Genomic DNA, 17942 nt, shown 5'->3' on the forward strand with positions numbered 1-17942 from the left:
ATTCCTAAGAAGCGCATTTTTTAAATGTATTATAGCACCCTCTTTTGGTATCTAAGAGCATAAGGTGTCCTAAACAATCAGCCAGGGATTAGCACACTTTTTCTTATAATTTCCATTCTAAACTGTCTCTTAGAAAAAAATCGTGTTTAAAATACTGTGGGTTTTGTTTGCTGCTGTTGGTTTATTTTATTTTTGCAACAATCCTGAGCAATACAAGTAGCAGAATTGGTAAAACAAAACAAAACAAACAAATTGAAAACCTTAGGAAACCTGATTAAATTTGACTTTTGTTAAATTCGTAAGAGGTGTGATGCTAGCTCCACCTAGTGTCGATTTTGAGTAATTCCTAAAACTGAAAATTAAAAAGGAAAATAATTTCCCTAGAGGCCTACAGTCAATTTAGGTTAAATTTAAGTTAAAATCCTAGAACCAAATCCACATTTCTTGACTGATAGCTCTCTGCTTTTTTCCCTTATTGTTCTACACAATATTCAAATATCAAAGAAAGGAAAGATTTAAAAAGCAAATCCCTTCCACTAACAGAAATCCATTTCTGTTTAGGTGAAAATTTTATTATAAAACAAGAATTTTGAATGTCTAATATATCTAAAGCACCATGAGAGCCTTCACAGAGCTGCTGAAGTCAATTCCATACACTGTAAGTTGGGGCAAAAGTTTTTTCCTAGTTTCTAGCTCTGAGAAGAATGGTTCCCAAGACCTCTGTAGCCATCCCCCTCCCCATCTAGCACTCTAGGGGCTTCTCTGCCATCAGTACTGCCAAATATTATTCAGCCTCTGAACTGCATCTACATGGAACAAGGGAAGTCATTTCATTCACCTATGTGGCCCTACTTTTAAGATACTTATAGTTAGTTCATGCCAGATTATTTTTGTGTGTCCTATAGAATGTCAGTGTGTCCTCTTCAAAATCATGACCAGCCCCAGCACAAACATGAAATGAATCAAGTGTGAGCATGGCGCCTCTCTTCTTTTCAGTTCAGCTTTATCCCCTTTGCCTCATTTCCGGGTACTTCCTCCCACCCTGCAGAGCCACTGGCTCCTCACCGATTTTCCTTTCCCTCAGGGTCTCCCAAGTTAATGGCAAATTAAATGGTAATCGTGCTTGCCCTATAAAATCTTTTCTGGGGCTTCCCTGGTGGCGCAGTGGTTGAGAATCTGCCTGCCAATTCAGGGGACACGGGTTCGAGCCCTGGTCTGGGAAGATCCCACATGCCACGGAGCAACTGGGCCCGTGAGCCACAATTACTGAGCCTGCGCGTCTGGAGCCTGTGCTCCGCAACAAGAGAGGCCGCGATGGTGAGAGGCCCGCACACCGCAATGAAGAGTGGTCCCCACTTGCCACAACTAGAGAAAGCCCTCGCACAGAAACGAAGACTCAACACAGTCATAAATAAATAAATAAATAAATAAAAGAACGTGAATTTCTTTAAAAAAAAAAAATCTTTTCTGGAATAAGGTAAAATATGAATTCATGAAGGAGTGACTGAATGAATACATGCTCAACAAATAAATAAAATTGCTCGTGCTAAGATATCAATGTCTTCTGCCTATGTACAGCTTTTCAATTTTCTTAGGAATCCTAAGTGGAATTCAGACAAATTTAATAAGAGTTGTGGATGGGATGGTCTGAGGCAAAGGGGTCATTTAGAGCAGTAGAGGCAGTGCATATCCTGGCTCTGAGAGCCCTATCCCAGACCACTGTGGCCATTTTCTTACTTGAGTGAATTCCCAAAGGCACTCCCTGAATCCATTTCCTTCATCTGTAAAATAAGAAACATTAACAACCATTTTGTATGATTATTATTATGAAGCTTCAAAAGGATCTACTAGAGTGCTTAGTAATCACCAGTCACTCAAAGTATGGCTATAATAATAATTTTTCCCATTCCTGTGTGCTCAATGAGCAATCTGTTCTAGGATTTTAACAGGTAGCAACAATACATTCTCTAGCCCTTTGTTTGAGCCAATGCTTCCATTTTTAAATAGCTGCAGATTTTTGATGTTCTGAGAGTCATCAACACTAACTCTGGAAAAAACTGGAGTGCATACTGATAAATCAGTCCTAGTTTTAGCTAAGGAGGTACTGCTCACGGAAAGAAAAGAGAGTGAAGGAATAGCAGAAAAATCTACCTTGGTAAATAACATAGAAAGACTCAACAGACCCCCTAGGGCGTTCACCTTGAAGTCTCCACCACCCTTTATGCTCATCCAATTAATAATGATAATAACTAATAATAAGTTTTTGTTATGTATCAGGCACTTTCCTTAGCAATTTACCAGTAGTCACTCATTTAATTCTCATAATAATTCACCATTTTATACAGTGAAGAAGTTGAAACACAGAGAGTAAAATAACCGAAGTCATGAGCACAAATGGCAGAGCTGTAATTTGAACTTGAGGTGTTAGGTTCCACAGATAAGGCAACAGGCTAGTATGCTTCGGTAATTCTTCCTCTTGTTCTCTCTCTCTCTCTCCACTATCATCTGTCCAAGCTGCCCAAGCCATCTGAGCTGGCAAAGCTGAAAGCTAATGCAGTGTTTCCTCTTGCAAAGAGGATGGCTCTCCCTGTAGTCACTCACATTCTGAGAAGGTTCAAGCCTTTCCAGTGCAGATCACACACACACACAAACACAGTCTCCGGGCACATGACACAGAATGGTTTTTGCTCTTTCTCCTCCTATGTATAGAGTCAAGTTTCCATATAGTCCCTTTATAGTTTTATTGCCCCCTTTTGTCCTGGTTTCTCTGACAGTATTAAGACTCTATAGCTATTGACTAAAGCCAAGTGGCTTGTAAAAAGACAATAGCAAAAATGAGCATGAAGACTTTCTTTAATGAGCCCCAACTAGGGGCTTTGCTGAAAGTGGTTACTTGCTATGACAAAACACTATAGGTTCTCTAAAAGAGGTTGATTTTTTTAAAGTTGGTTGACAAATTCAATTTTGTCTTTAAAGTACTACTGACCTCTCATTCTTCTTTGTCTGGATTCCTTCTCAGCCAAAAAATCCTTTTGTTGGCAAATATTCAACAAGCCTGATACCTTGTGTAATACAAAATATTACATGTATAAAATGAGACATTTATGTGTGTTGTGATGAAAAAGTGATTCAGGATATACATGATTAAGAATATATGTCATTACTAGCAACGATGAGGAGGGACATGGCTTCATTTCTGGTCTTCTAAATGAGAGATAAATATCTTCCAAATGAGAGATAAATACTATGACTCAAGATCTGTTACTTTTTTTCTTCTACATTTTCATGGAACACTGTTACTACTCATTTAAATACTGAATCAAAATTCTGTCAGTAACTGTCATAAAACACTAGGGAGGTGACTCATTGTTAAAAGGTAATACTCATCACCTGTCAGTGGCTCATTAGCATAATTGAATAGGCACTAATGTGGTAATTACCATGAATTGTCAATTTCCATCAGCGTGTCTTCTCCCAGCCCTGAGATTGGGGATGTTTGTGAAATCACAGAGGAAGGCAGAAGATAGCCAAGTTAACAAATCCAGCTGCCCACCATCTCCACTACCAGAAAATAATGGCAAAAACATCTAGAATAAAAGCAATGAGGATGATAGCTAATATTCATTGAATAATTATTCTTTGCCAAACATTATTAGCCAAGTGTCTTACATATTCTATTGCATTTACTACTTCCACTCACCCTATAAAGTATGTACTATTATTAATACCATTCCAAGAGGATAAAACTTAGAGACATGATGTAAATTGCCCAAGATCATACAGTTAATGAGTAGCAGAGCTAGAATTGAAACCCAGGTCATCTGAATCCAAAATCCACGTGCTTGACAGTTTCACTCTATTCCAGGGTTTTTCAGCCTCAGCACTATTGACACTCGTGGCTAGATAGTTCTTCGCTGTGAGGGTCTGCCCTGCAGGACTGAAGAACGCTTAGCAGCTTAGCAGCAACCCTGGCTCTGCCCACTAGATGCCAGTAGCACCTTCTCTCCCTGGCCCCCTCCCTACTAGTAGCAGCCAGAAATGTCTCCAGATGTTACCAAATGTCCTCCAGAAGGCAAAATTGCTACTCCCCCCAAACTTGAAAACTCTACCCTAACTCCTCTTTATACTGATTATATAATATCATGTCATTAAATAACTTCCAGAAACCTAATTTTAATGGCTATAAGACATTTTATTGAATGTTAAATTAGTACTACACCCAAAATATTACTTTTGATTATTTTTTAAAGAAAAATTTATGTTTAAGAACTTATAACAAGATTTTTTGAAATCTACCCCTTTGGTGTATTCTCAGAGTTAAAGATAAACTTTGCCAGTGAAATGAGAAGCAGGAGGTGTTTTATATCACAAAGACTATTAACTTCCCTTGTTAAAATGTGTCACTGTTTTTCACCTGTTATACTATAGGAGAGAAAATGAAGAAGCCTTGTGTCAGTAAGAAGTTTCTTTAATAGTGAAAGAGTTTATTTGATTACTGTATACAGACATGGCCTAAATCAACAATCAAATAAAATATGGCATGCATATATATCTGAAAATAAAAATAAATTCATTAGTCAGATTTTCTTTAAAAATTCAGAATTCTATGATTTTCCTAAAATGTAGAATAAATCAAAATTTACTAAAGCTTTGGTTTTGGTTTCATTCCTTTTAAAATATATACTTAAATAAATATTAAAAGCAAGTATTTTGCTATTTCTACCTACACCATTCACTAAATACTTAAGTGCTTACTATTATGTTAGCTAGTTTAGGAAAGATATAAAAATTAATGTCTGCATTCCTGAGGAAATTATTATAGAAACAAGTCACATACACAAAAGCCCTAACAATAAGAAAGGACAATATAAAGCAACTAGTAAAGTGTTTTGTGTAATTCACATTAAAGAAAAATATATGCGCGCACACACACACCGAAGTTAAGGAAGATCGCGAGATTCATTTAATAGGCATATTCCATATAAACTACTCATCACAAATTTTCCATTTTAAGAGTCCACATGAAAAATCAGTATGCAGAGACTAGAAGCAAAATACATCAAACAAAAACTTCCTAGAGATGTCTGAGTTGTCAAATTTTACTATTTTTCCAAATCTTTGTAAGGTTTGAGAAAAAAATGGTGCATTTTTGGATAAAAACAAACATACTTTTACTGATGCATTTTTTACTATTCTATCATTCTTTCTCACCAAAACCACAATTTCCTACAAATCCCATGAAGTTTTAAATTAATAGTGTTTGACTGATATTTACCAAGAAATGGCTTACCCATCACCATAAAAATGGAATTAAAAATATATCTGGCTAAAGAAATCCAAAAGAGAACGTTGGATTTTGTTGGGTTTATAGACAATGATATGTGTTTAAGTGACCATGCATTCTTAACCTCTCTCTTGGGTGCAATTCGGAAGTAATCTGCCTTTTAATAACCTACACTGGACATCATGGTTGCAATCCAAGTGAGTAGCGTCACAACAAAATTATCTAGTACACACATGTTGCTTAGGGCAGCAATGTTACCATAGTTACTACCAGATCAAACATCTCAGGAAAGCAGAGCCACTAAGTCTTTCAATGTGCAGAAATTCAGCACTTTTGATAGGTAATGAGCCTTCATTTTCCTTCATCTTTGGGCTTTTCCAATTGGTCTTGTGCTGTTTCTTTATCTTTCTTTTTCACATCTAAAAAAACAAATAATTTTCCATCATATAGAGAATATACTGAAATCTACTTTGTATTATATTGGAATAAAACAGTTGGTTTTTCCTCTATGCACCCTAGTCATTTTCTACTTGATTAGGACATACTTTGCCGTCAGTGAAGATATGGGTCTGTCTCTTAGTTACCTTTCTCTCCTATTCTCCAGAATTATTATGTGCCAGGTGGTCGTCAAAGGTATTATTACAATCCCCATTTATAGATTAGTTTACTGAAGCATAAACAGGTTAAGTGACTTGCCCAAAGTCACCGAGCTAGTAAGTGACAGAGACACAATTTGGATGCAGACTGACTGGCCTTGCCCTTCCCCATCTCTTGACGTTGGATCACACTCTCTCTAGCTTCCTCACACTTTTTATCTCCTTTGCTGTTAGGACTTAATCGCACTTTCTACTTCCAGGAAAAAAAGTCAAACCATCAGATCACACAAGCTCAACTTTCTGCCACCAAACCTCTAAAATCCCCTGCAGTCTCGACTTTTTCCTTCTGCCCAGGTTACAATGGAAGATGTGCTCCTCAGGACTGACTACGTAAGTTGTTGGAACCTAGTGCAAAGTGAAAACACAGCACCCCTTATTCAAAAAATATGGAAAATTTCAAGGCAGCAAGAGTAGAACAAAACCAAGGGCGAGCCGCTTATGAGCCCAAGGCCCTGTGCAGCTTCCCGCCCAGCACGCCCTTGTAGCTGGCCCTGGTGCTGCTCCTACTGTCCAGGTCTAATTTCTTCATAATCCAGGATCTTATCCATTTCTGCCTCACCAGCACTCTCAAGATCATCTCTCATCCCTGCATTTCATCTGACTTTTGCTCTTTCTCCTGGCTCCTTCATTTCCTCAAGTCACTACCATCTTCAAACTAACAAAGGCCTTCTTTTGACTGCAATTCCTCCACTTACTGGCTTTTCTTTTATCCTTTAAAATATATTACATCTTTTGCTGTCATCATTTTAAAACAAAACTATTGTTTCTACTACTTCCGCAAAATGGGTCCTGCCAAAATCATCAATGGCATCTTTGAAAAGAAATCTGATAGGCCATTCAGTTCTTCAACTTTCAAGCACTATGTACCAAGCAGTGAAAAAAAAAACAAACAAACAAACATACATTCCAGATCTCAGGGAACTTCTTGTGAGGAATAGGGACAATAATTAAAATAAGTAAAATGAGTGGCATGAGGGAAGTGAGAAGTGCTACAGAGGAAATTACAGATCAGGAATTGTCAAGAAGTCTTGGGGCCTGGAGGTTACAATTTTAGATAGGGTTGGCTGGGAATGCCTCACTGAGAAGGGGTCATGTGAGTAAAGACATGAGGAGGTGAGGGAGTTAGCTAGTTGGGTAGCAGGGAGGAGAGCATTCCAAGAAGAGAAAACGTCAAGGTCAAAGGCAGCAGTGTGCAGGAAGAACTGCAATTGGAACTGTGCAGAGAAAGAAAGGACGGAAAATGGGGTCAGAGAGGTACCAAGAGACTAGATCTTTGAAGGAGAAAATGGCAGATTTCTGAACCAATTTTGAAAGTAGAGCTGACAGCCTTTGGATGTCTCATAGGCCTCTTAGATGGAATATGCAGCAAGCAGATATCACTCCTCTAACCCTCAAAATTGCTTTTCTTCCATGCTGGCCCTTCTCAGTATATGGCATCACCATCTACCCTGCTGCTCCAGGAATTATCCTCCATTTCTCTTCTTCATTACTTGTAGTCATCTCCACCACCTCCAATTCATCAGCAAGTCCTATGAATTCTGCCTATAAAATATATCCCGAATCCACCCACATTTCTCCATCTTCACTGCCTACTCAGAGCCATCGTCTTTCACTGGACTACTGCAACTGTCCCACAGGTAAAGTCAACAAAGCCCTTTATCCTTCTCTAAGGACAAATTTGACTTGGGGTAAATTTTCTAGCTCTGTTACCCTGGGAACCGGATTCAGGTGGAATGTCAGCCTGGTTACTAAGCGTATGGTAAAAATGACCCAAATGGTAAAGTACAACTGTACTGAGAGAAACTATATGATAACTAAATACCTGGTAGGAAACCATAGCGCTGGGATTCCATAAATGCCATGACACCTATAACTGAGCATGTCCCTTGCAGAGAAGTCAGGAAGCAGTGTCCAAGGACTTGTTACAAAGTATTAGCCCCCATGGGACATGGGGCTTCTAACCTGTTGCCCCCATTGGTGCAGATCTTGTCGCCTTGCACCTGAGTTCTCAGTGAGTGGTGGGGTGGAGGTGCATAGAGACTGGCCCCCAGGACTGCTTATGTGGATCGCTGCAAGGACTTCCACAGAAGGAGATGGTGTAATGCAGCCCTTCTGGCCTGCTGTGTTTCTAAACCTGTATAATTCTGAGCAGACTGGCCCAGATGTGGTCTTATGAGTTTGAATGTTTAATTTGGCCCCAAAACATTTCCTAATGGGGATTGCACCTCCTAACTCAACTATATCCATTATTTCTCTTCTACAATCCATTCTCCACATAACAAAGTGGATATTCAAACATGAACATCACTCCCCTGCTGAAAACCCTCACGTTTAGAATAATATCCTCTTTATTCATCCAGGTTTCTGAAGCCCTAAGAGATCTAGTCCTTGCCTCCTCTCCAGTGTCATCTCTACCACTCTCCCTCTTACCCACTGCCCCCGAGCCATGGTGGCCAGATTTTATGCTTCTTGACACGTCCACCTTGTTCCACTCTAAGAGCTTTTTACAAGCTGCTCCTTCTGCAAAGAATGCTCTTCCCTCTGATTTTCCTGTGCCTGGACCATTCAGTTGTTATTCAAAACATACTGTTGCCATTCAGATTTCATTTAGGACATCTGGAATTTCTCAGTCTAAAGTAGCCACCCAGTAACTCTCTAACGCAGCATCCTATTTTAATTCTCTGATAGAACATATCACTGTTGACTTACATATTTATTTGTTTACACTCTAACTCTCCCATTGGAATATAAGATGCATAACAGTAAGAGTTTATGTCTGTCTTATTCACTACTATATGGCTGGTTTTTAGAATGGTGCCTAGCACTTGGCACTAAGTTGAATGGTGGATCAAATGAATAGTTAGTGATGGTGGGAGGTAAGAAAGGCCCTTTGTGACATTTACAGTTTCCTAAACTGCCACCCTCTGTCACCTCTTGCTGATATGTTACAGGGCATCACTGTCCTCCCTACCATGGTTATCAATTTGTAAGGGATAGATTAAGACGGATTATAAACTAGGAAGATTTCAGGCAGGTTAATTTCACGCAGGATGCAGGATGTCTGAGATCCTAGATTTCTTCCCACTTAAGAATATCAAAAAACAAAAACGAAAGAGGATTGATCTGTGGGAAACTTGCAGATCTGTCCCAGAATTTCTATTTTTAAATGACTAAAACATTGAAATTATAATGTCTGAGATAGGTCCTAGATTTTTGCTACTATTAGCAATTGAAAACTATTCATTTTAAATCCTTAATGTCTATACTTAGCTAATAAAAAAAGAAGATAGACCTTAAAGCTATTTATGTATAGCTTTGTTAGTGAAACATTGTCTATGCCATCTACCTATATAAACTTACTTCCTTTTGTGTATTCTTTAACATCCGGTGTTACTATGTGGATTCACTTTTAACATTTTGAGTTTCTTAGTTAATACCTTCAACTTTATTTCAAAATGATTTAAAGGAAAATATAAAAATAGAAACAATATTCTTTCAGATAATGGTCTCTTCAGTGAACAAAATAAAATGAAGACACTACTAACTTTCTTACAGTGTATTTGTTCTCTTTTGTTTAAATAATGTCAATAAGCATTAAGGTTATTGTGTGTGTGTGTTTAGGGGCTATCAACTTTAATTAGGCCTGTGTGTGTGTTTAGGGGCTATCAACTTTAATTAGGCCTGTTACATGAACAAGTAGCTTATCTTCTCTACCTCGCTAGTTGAGGATGGCTCTTCAACAGCAATATCATGCCCTGATAATCAGATTACATTTTTTAACTTAAAAGGCCAAAAACATTACACATATTTTTATTCCTCTTCTTTCATTTCCTCCATCTTTTCTTTTATCTTATGATAGTTTACGTGTACATGTATACTTTTTTGCTATTACTTTAGTACCCTTTATGATACATACAATGATTTTTAGAAAAAGGTGAATTAACCGTGGGACTCCAAGGTTAGGCCACAGTCCCTGGCTTAACAAGGATATAAGTATTTCATAAAGATCATACCAGGAACATTTGTAATTTTACCAGGTAGAAAGTCACCTCCTGAGGCAAAGAACTAAGAGCCCTCTTCTAGGGCTCACATGAATAGGGTAGAGGTGCAGAAGCTTCCAGCTCTCTCTTGCCTCATTGCCACCAGGAATAAATTTCTACACACACACTGGAGTCCACTTTGAAGTCTAAAATGGGGTGCAAAGCACAGGTATGTTGGTAATGACTTGGTACTAAAACTTTCTTTAAGCTATTTGAATGTTTTTAAGTGAAGGGACTCAACACTTTACTGTAAGTGTTATTATATTTATTTTCACAAGACTAAACGCTGGAAGCTTTATGAACTGTATGTAAGCAACAGGGTAAAAGACCCAAGATTTTCCTTCATTGGTTTGATAGCTCTCGTTTTTTCTGAATTCAACTTTTTCTACTGATTAAAGAATGATCAACTTTTAAAGTTCCCATCTCTAGTTGATAATAAACCTATTCTTAGCTATGAGAAATAGAAGAGCTTGTAGAATACTACAATGAAGCAGAAGCTTCCAAAGTGATTTGCCAATGGATGGCAGAAGAAAAATTACTTTATTTCTGAGAGCTTCTCAAGAAATTTTGTAAGCTGTTTGAAGGAATGGATTATATTTGTTCACGTTTGTATTCCCAATCATTAGCACTGTGCATAACTATACACACCCAACGAATAAATAAATGTTCAGTTTCCACATTTAATCTAGGAGATAATACGAGGAAAAGTCCACTTTTAGAAAGGCTGAAAAAAAATCTACTTAGCTTTAAACAAAAGCTGAGAAGCTTTAGTAAACAAGCTTAACTAGTTAAAAGGGAGACTTGTTCCAGAGGGAAGGATGAAGAAGAGAGAAATGCTGCTGATTTTAAGAGGATTTTGAGTGTTACCTTCCTTCCCGGAGAGGACCTCCAGTTTGAGGGGCAACTCCGAGGTTCCGCCCGTGGCAGCTGAACCCTGGATGTCTGCTAGAGCATTCCGGCGGCCTGCCCTTGCTGATGATGCAAAATTGTTGACCACAGGCTCCACATCCGTCATTTTTGATGAATCTGTCCTCATAGCAACATCTACAGATAGAATGGGCACATGAAGAAGAGGATGAGCCTAGTCCAAGGTCCGTGTTCACACTGGTGGTGGTTAAAAGGCATGGCTACATCAACAACACAGAAGGCCTGAATATCTAATCACTGATTGTACCCTGCATCTATGTCTATGTTAAGGTCCTGGAGCTTCTATCTGCACTTTTGTACCCTCGCTGAATAAAGCAGGAAGGCCTCAGTGTGAGCCAGATTGCTATAAATAACCTCAGAGCCGAAGGAGCCACTTGGATGCTTTAGGGTGCAGTAATTTCTTGCCTTTTATTCTGCTTTTCTATGGATGGATCAGCCAAATGAGGGCTTGGAAAGAAATGCAAACTGACTTGCTTGGCCACTCCTGTGGAGACTCTGCCTGCCAGTATTTGCTTGTAGTGCTTGCTTAGGCTGAAACCAAATCACTATAATTTGTAAGGACCAAACAAAACACACTTTTCTCTTACCCTTTAGAAATAAGAATTTCAACTTTATCTCAAAGGCTTTTTACCCCAGTGGCAGCTGTGTATTTCTCTCTGCTCTAGTCTCAGACCTAATTTTCAATAGACTCATGTCTGTGTTTGGGAGAGTAGAACCAGTGTTACCTTTTCTTGCCTTCAAGTGGACATGGTAATAACTAGTGCTTTTCTAAGCATCCTTTATCTTCCTAGCAATTGTCTCTCTCTATGAAAGAATTCTCAAGAGATCATTCACTATACAGCGAGGGAGGTAGCAGACATTGCTTATTCTAAAACTAGCCCTCTCTTTCATATGATGTTTTCTAATGAATCTTTCCTAAGATGTCAACACTGAAGAGTATCTCAAAAGCAGCAGCAAACTTTTTTTTTTTTTTTTTTTTTTTGAGAACCCATTAAATGCTAGGCTCTTAGCTGGGCCTTGAGAGTACAGAGGAATGATTTACTCTCCTTTTTTAGGGGACTTGTACTCTCCAAGGGGAGAAAAAAGTATACATACAAGGATAGATAACATCATAACACAGAATGTGCTGAGTATCAACCAAGAGATGGAGATACTCATCTGTGGTACTTGAGGGCCGAAATATATGAACCTTGGCCTACACGAAGCAAACCAAAGTTTTCACCTCAGTTAGAAGGGAGCGCTTTCCAATCAGTTAACTGCAATTCAGGAAATGCTAAAAATGAAGTAAAACAGTCACAAAATATGGTGCATTTGATATTAGAAACACAATTTCTTTGGTCCATAGCAACCAAGAAATGCACATCAAGCTTAGTGTGGGAGTTCAGGAGTAGAGTCTAGGCTACTTCCCCAGATGGTCTCATCTTTCCAGGAATCATGGACAATTTGAGAACAATGCTAGATTTTCAGACATAATTTTGGACTCCTACCTGTTGAGTATTTGCCAATTGTCTGGCATTGACAACATAAAGTAAAGAGCACTGGACTATTAGTCAAAAAGAACACTCCATTACAGGCCTGCAAGGTGATACTGGTTAATTTCTCCGAGTCACGGTTCCTCCCCTAGATAACGGATATAAACATTAGCCTGACTGATTCACAGAATTCTAGTGAAGAACAAGTGAGATAAAAGAACATGGAAACTCTTTGTAACTATAAAACCATATGTTTGATTACCAGCATCACTGTTCATTTCTCACTAAGTTTTATTTACGCCACCACCTCCTATGTATCCCCCTTAGTCCTAACAAGAAACACCTTCCTCTTGAAAGACCTCTTGAGTTTTTTAAAAGGGAAACCAGAATTTATTCAATACTACATGAACACTTTCATATCTATTATCTCAGATAAACCTCCCAATAATCCTTGTGAGGTAGTGAGAAATAACCCTCACTATATGGGTGTGGTAACTGGGGCTCAGAAAGGTGAAGTGACTTATTTTAAGTTGAACAACTGCTAACTTAGCACACAAGGATGCAAATCCAGTTTCAGTTCACTCTGAAAGCAAGATGACATGGATTACCACAAAACTATCTTTCTAAATCCTGGTGATACATACAGACAGCCAAACAACAGCTACTTCAGATTCTGCCCTTCATTACTTTTTAAATAGAAAAAATTATATACAGCTGACCCTTGAATGATACCAGTTTAAACTGCACAAGCCCACTTATATGTGGATTTTTTTTTTTTTCAGTTAACATGTACTACAGTGCTACACAATCCACAGTTGGTTGAATCCAGAGAACTGCAGATATGGAGGTTGGATTGTAAAGTTATACACAGGTTTTTGGCTGTATGGAAGTCGGTGCCCCAACCTCCATGTTGTTTAAGGGTCAACCGTATATATATATGTGTGTGTGAAAAAGAAAGAAATTCCCTGCCTTTTCATAGGTATTCCTCTCTGGCTTGAACGTTTGGTTATCTGTGAGCCCCCCGCACTACTCCCCATGACACACAAATCTCAATTAGAGATCGCTTCTCTACAGCTCGTGAGGAGTATTTGACACCAGTTTGGAAACAGACCCCATTTGCAGGCCCCCATTCTGTCCCCAGCCAATTAACATAACATCAAAAGCCATGGCCATGATGAAGTGTTTATTTCTGTGAAGCATCTTCCTGTGTAATTGCAAAGAAGTTAATTATGCTAAGCTTGGAGGAGAAGCTCCACGAATACCTTGATTATTACTGTCCTGATAGTCCAAAATCATAAAACTGAAGATAACAATAGATATAAGATTATTAAGATACACTCTTTAAAATACTTAAATGCTATATATTTTATGTTTAGCAAAATGGGATATGTCAAAGGAGTACTGAGTTAGAATTTGCACATTGACAGAAAACTTCCAAAAGGTGGCCTGTAGAGTGGGCCATCAACATGGAAGAAGACATTCTGGGCTCCAAGTTTTTTCTTTGCTATTGGCTCCTATCTTGAAAGTTTTTGCTTTTGCCTTTATACTATTATTTCTGGCCTAGGCTTTCTAAATGAGTCCTTTTTTGTTGATTGGTGTTAGAAAACAAGACCATCACAAGCCATCTAAAAGTTTGTCAAGATTATACTCATTAATTATCATGTTAAGATCAAAACAAAACTGGATATGCAGGGAGGTCAAGCAACAGGTTACTTTGCTCCAGAGCTTTCCTTGGTCCTTTTCCAAACTCTCATTAGGCACCATCTTCCTTTCAGAGCCTGTCACTGATGCTGAGTGACCAGGATGTCAGGCTCCACCACAAGAAGGATAGTTTGCCCAGCCCAGACCCACAGGGCTGTAGGGACAGGGAGCTTTCTGTAGTGGTCATCTGATCTTCCCGACAGAATGTGCCGGTGACTTAGAGATCACTGGGAAGAGAGTCTGAATGCACAGGGTGATTCTCAACTGGGCTCTTTTAATCCCCTGGTAAGAAAGTTTATTGCAGCACTAGAAATAATCTGGAAGTCCATCAGGAAAGGAATGATTGAATAAACCATATATATTATATTATGGAATTTTATATGGCTCTTAAAAAGAATGTGTTAGATCCAGTCAGATCTACTTACTGAGATATGTTCTTGACACACTGTGAAATAAAGCAAGTTTAAAAAGAAATATTTACAGCATGAGGGGAAAAGAGAAAAAGTAATGAATGTAATGTAATCTCAACTTCGTAAAAAGAATAAAAATTCTAGTTGGGAATTTAAGAGAGAACAAGGAGAATACTCACCACTGTTGGTATCTCCTTACATATTTTAACTTGTAATAATGTGTTAAAATAATAAAGGACTTGAAACACATTCACCTGGCAAAATTATGAATACACAGGTATTCGAACACCGAATGTCTCTAAAGTAACATTTTGATAATTTTACCCAAAAGAGTATATCTTCAAGTGAAAGTCTCTCACTACCCCAACTAGCCATCCTACTTGTCTATTGTTATTATCCTATGCAACACTGATTGCATATGCAGTCAATATATATATACACACATATTTTATGTATAGATATATATACATATATATACATATACATACATACATATAAAGTAGAGAGAATTGCTCTCTTCAATGCTTTGTGACATTTAAAAAAATATATAACCCATAGAAAGATGAGGAAACACTACTAAGAGAACAAAAGAGAGATTAACTTCCATGTTCTTTCAATTTTCTGGGCTTAAAGCTAATTGTGTCTATGCTTGCTAACCAAGGCAGTTGACTCACTAGCAACTCTTCCTCTTTTTCTACTACAGAATTAGCAGTGGAATCTGTATGAGTTCTGCTTTGTCAACTGTGGCTGCTTACAGGAGCTGAAACCATTTGGACATTGGGAGATTTCACAGAAGTCCTTGCACGGCCCATAGCAAGATAATGTGATTTACAAATGCCTGGGACACACTTTCTTCTCTACCGAAAATACACAATTTTCAGGATGCCTTAACAAAATACCATGACACAGCCACATCTACACACATGCCAGGATCTTTGCAGTCTCCAAAATATGAAAATGCAACACCAGCATAGCTGAAGAAGACAAAGACGTTCAAGCTAAATGGAGCACTGGAGGAATATATATATTTATATATAAAGAAAGCACTAGTCAGCTTCCAGTGGGCTGAAAATTGCCTGCTAGGAGTATGTTAGTATGTTATAAGCATAATTATAAACAAAGAGAAAGTTTTGCAACCTCCTTCCCTTTCAACTGACACGGTCCATCTTCTTAGCTCACACTCATTCTTTTCTCAAACTTCATTATTCGAAGCCCAGACCACAAGGAGGCGGATACATTTTTTTCTAATCTCTGCATCCATGTCAGTCACCTCGTCCTCCTCAGTGAAACCACTACTCATTCTGCATGTAGGACTTGGAATAAACTCTTTACCCTCTAAATCAGTTCTCTGGGAGTATGAGTCAGGCTATCTGAGAAAACACTTAAACTAAACAAACAAAGGAAGAACATGTATTTTGGAAAGTCACTGCTTTTCTGGCCAAAAGACAGAAAGAGAGGGAGGGAGACATACACTGGTCTCAGCTGATAACCAAATATATCATCTGTCTCTCCCCAGCTTTCAAAATCTTAATAACTTATGCTAGATTTCTCTGGTTTGATTTTCTGTTTCGGAATATACAAACCTCTTCCAAACAAGGTAAAAGAACTATAACAGTTGCTTCTTAATGTGGACCAACGAACACAGATAATTATTTATTCATCCAGTCAACATTTATCAAGCTCCTACTAAATTATTATGTGCCAGGCCCTGCGCTAGGCTCACAAGCTACAGAGAGGAACCCATAGTCTGGTGAAATCAAACACATTCTGATCTTTTCAGTTACCTTTCTTGATCTTAAATCTTATTCTTTGGAAATAAAGTAAAAGTATCCACCTCTAAAATGTGAATCCTTTAACATAGCTCCTATTCAACTCAGTATCAAGACAATTTTAGGCTAAACAGAGCTTACATGGAATGTATACATGTATAAAAATTGTTTTTTTAACTTAGAGACCTTTCTCTTTTTAAAAATTCCTCCAAATTTCTGTGCCTCAAGTACAAGCCAAAGGGAATCCTAACTTTTGCCTGTTGACACACTTTTTTTTCCATGCTTAGGTTCTTGCTTGCTAATATTACAGATTCTTCCAACACATATTGATATGTACATGGAAGCTATTTTTATCACAGAGAGTTTTTGACAGCTTAAACCTGTAAAATTCAAAATGCAAAGTCAAACTCGTTTTCCCATAATCTTCCAAGTAAAGCAGTAAACAAATCTGAGTACCTTTCCCGCACAATGACACTTGCTAGACTAAGACAGGGCCACTTAGAATAATAATATAGGCTGATGTGGCTATAGATGAAAAAGATTAGCAAATCATGCAACCCCCTTGAGCGTGGGAGTCACAGTCACTATGAGATTTGCCACAATCAGTAAGGACTCCCCCGCCCCACCTAAAGACCTGGGACAGCGGCATGGCAGGCAGCTCCTCCACAGGCACAGAGGAGGAGTGGTTAACTCGACAGGAGAGAAGGGGGCCAGACTTCATGGGAAAACAGCCTCTGAGTAGGGTCCCAGAGAATGAGCAAGCAAGTTCCAGTGAGAGGCTGCTCTCAGACCATCCACTTCTTATCTTGGCCCTTTCCAACCACTCTTGGACACAAAGTGTTCCTATATTTCGAAAGGGGCACAAAGACTCTCCAAGCTCACAGAAGCCCAAGTTTCGCACTGGAGGGAAAATCATACAATTTTGAGGTTCATGTGGTCTGTTTGCACCCTTCCTGTCTCACCGTGAACACAGGACCCCGAGAAGTTGGTTCCCCTTTTAATAAGACGGTGGTTTTTAAATGTCAAGTGACTTTTGATGACATCAGTAGGAAGGACAGAAGGGGAAGTTGACTCTGACCAATGTGGTCACAGTAGAGATGGCTTTGTATCCCTCTGCCTGGTACATGGACTGGGACATAATTGTCTAAAAAATTCAATAAAAGTTTAATTAATAGCTGACACCTATAAATTATGAGCAGGCAAACATAGCCTGTGAAGGTGCTTTTAATTATTAATATTCTTAACAAAAGCCGAAAGTTCAATTATTAAATATTAAAATGAAATTTGTTACATTAACATTAAAATAGCTTTGGAGGCAGGCTGTGGACTTTGGCAAATACAATGCCTTGCAGGTGTAAGTAACACTGATAGTCATATGCAGAACAGTAGTTAAAGCACAAAGTCTTATAGAACCACCCTCATCCAGGGCGTCTGGATAGTTATACTCTCCAGACACCAGTCCTCTCTAGAAAAGATCCATATACATTAAACTGTCAACAGCCTTGCATGCAGGACCACTCAATCCTGTCTGAAACATCCGTTAAGACATTTGTTCTACACCAAAAGGTCCTTGATATTTGTTCATATTTGGTCCTTTCCAAAACATCCATGGAGACATTTATTTGGTCCACACCAAAAGGTCCTTGATATTTGGTCATGTCCAAAACCATTTGGCATGGACCA

The 17942-nt window shown here is 38.5% G+C and overlaps 1 protein-coding gene across 3 annotated transcripts in view; it reads right to left on the reverse strand.

Moving 5' to 3' along the window:
* Positions 1-4654: 4654 nt before the first annotated feature.
* PKIB (cAMP-dependent protein kinase inhibitor beta) overlaps positions 4655-17942 on the reverse strand; it is a 112697-nt gene continuing 99409 nt past the window's right edge. For all 3 annotated transcript variants that reach the window (XM_036871695.1, XM_036871694.1, XM_036871693.1), the window contains 2 exons: positions 10848-11024; positions 4655-5703 (listed from right to left, as the gene is read on the reverse strand). In XM_036871695.1, coding sequence (XP_036727590.1) covers positions 5636-5703; positions 10848-11016 — 237 coding nt within the window. In that variant the 5' untranslated portion in view covers positions 11017-11024 and the 3' untranslated portion in view covers positions 4655-5635. The remainder of the gene's footprint in view (positions 5704-10847; positions 11025-17942) is intronic.

Source organism: Balaenoptera musculus, chromosome 12 (genome assembly GCF_009873245.2).
Source record: "Balaenoptera musculus isolate JJ_BM4_2016_0621 chromosome 12, mBalMus1.pri.v3, whole genome shotgun sequence".
Taxonomy (NCBI): domain Eukaryota; kingdom Metazoa; phylum Chordata; class Mammalia; order Artiodactyla; family Balaenopteridae; genus Balaenoptera; species Balaenoptera musculus.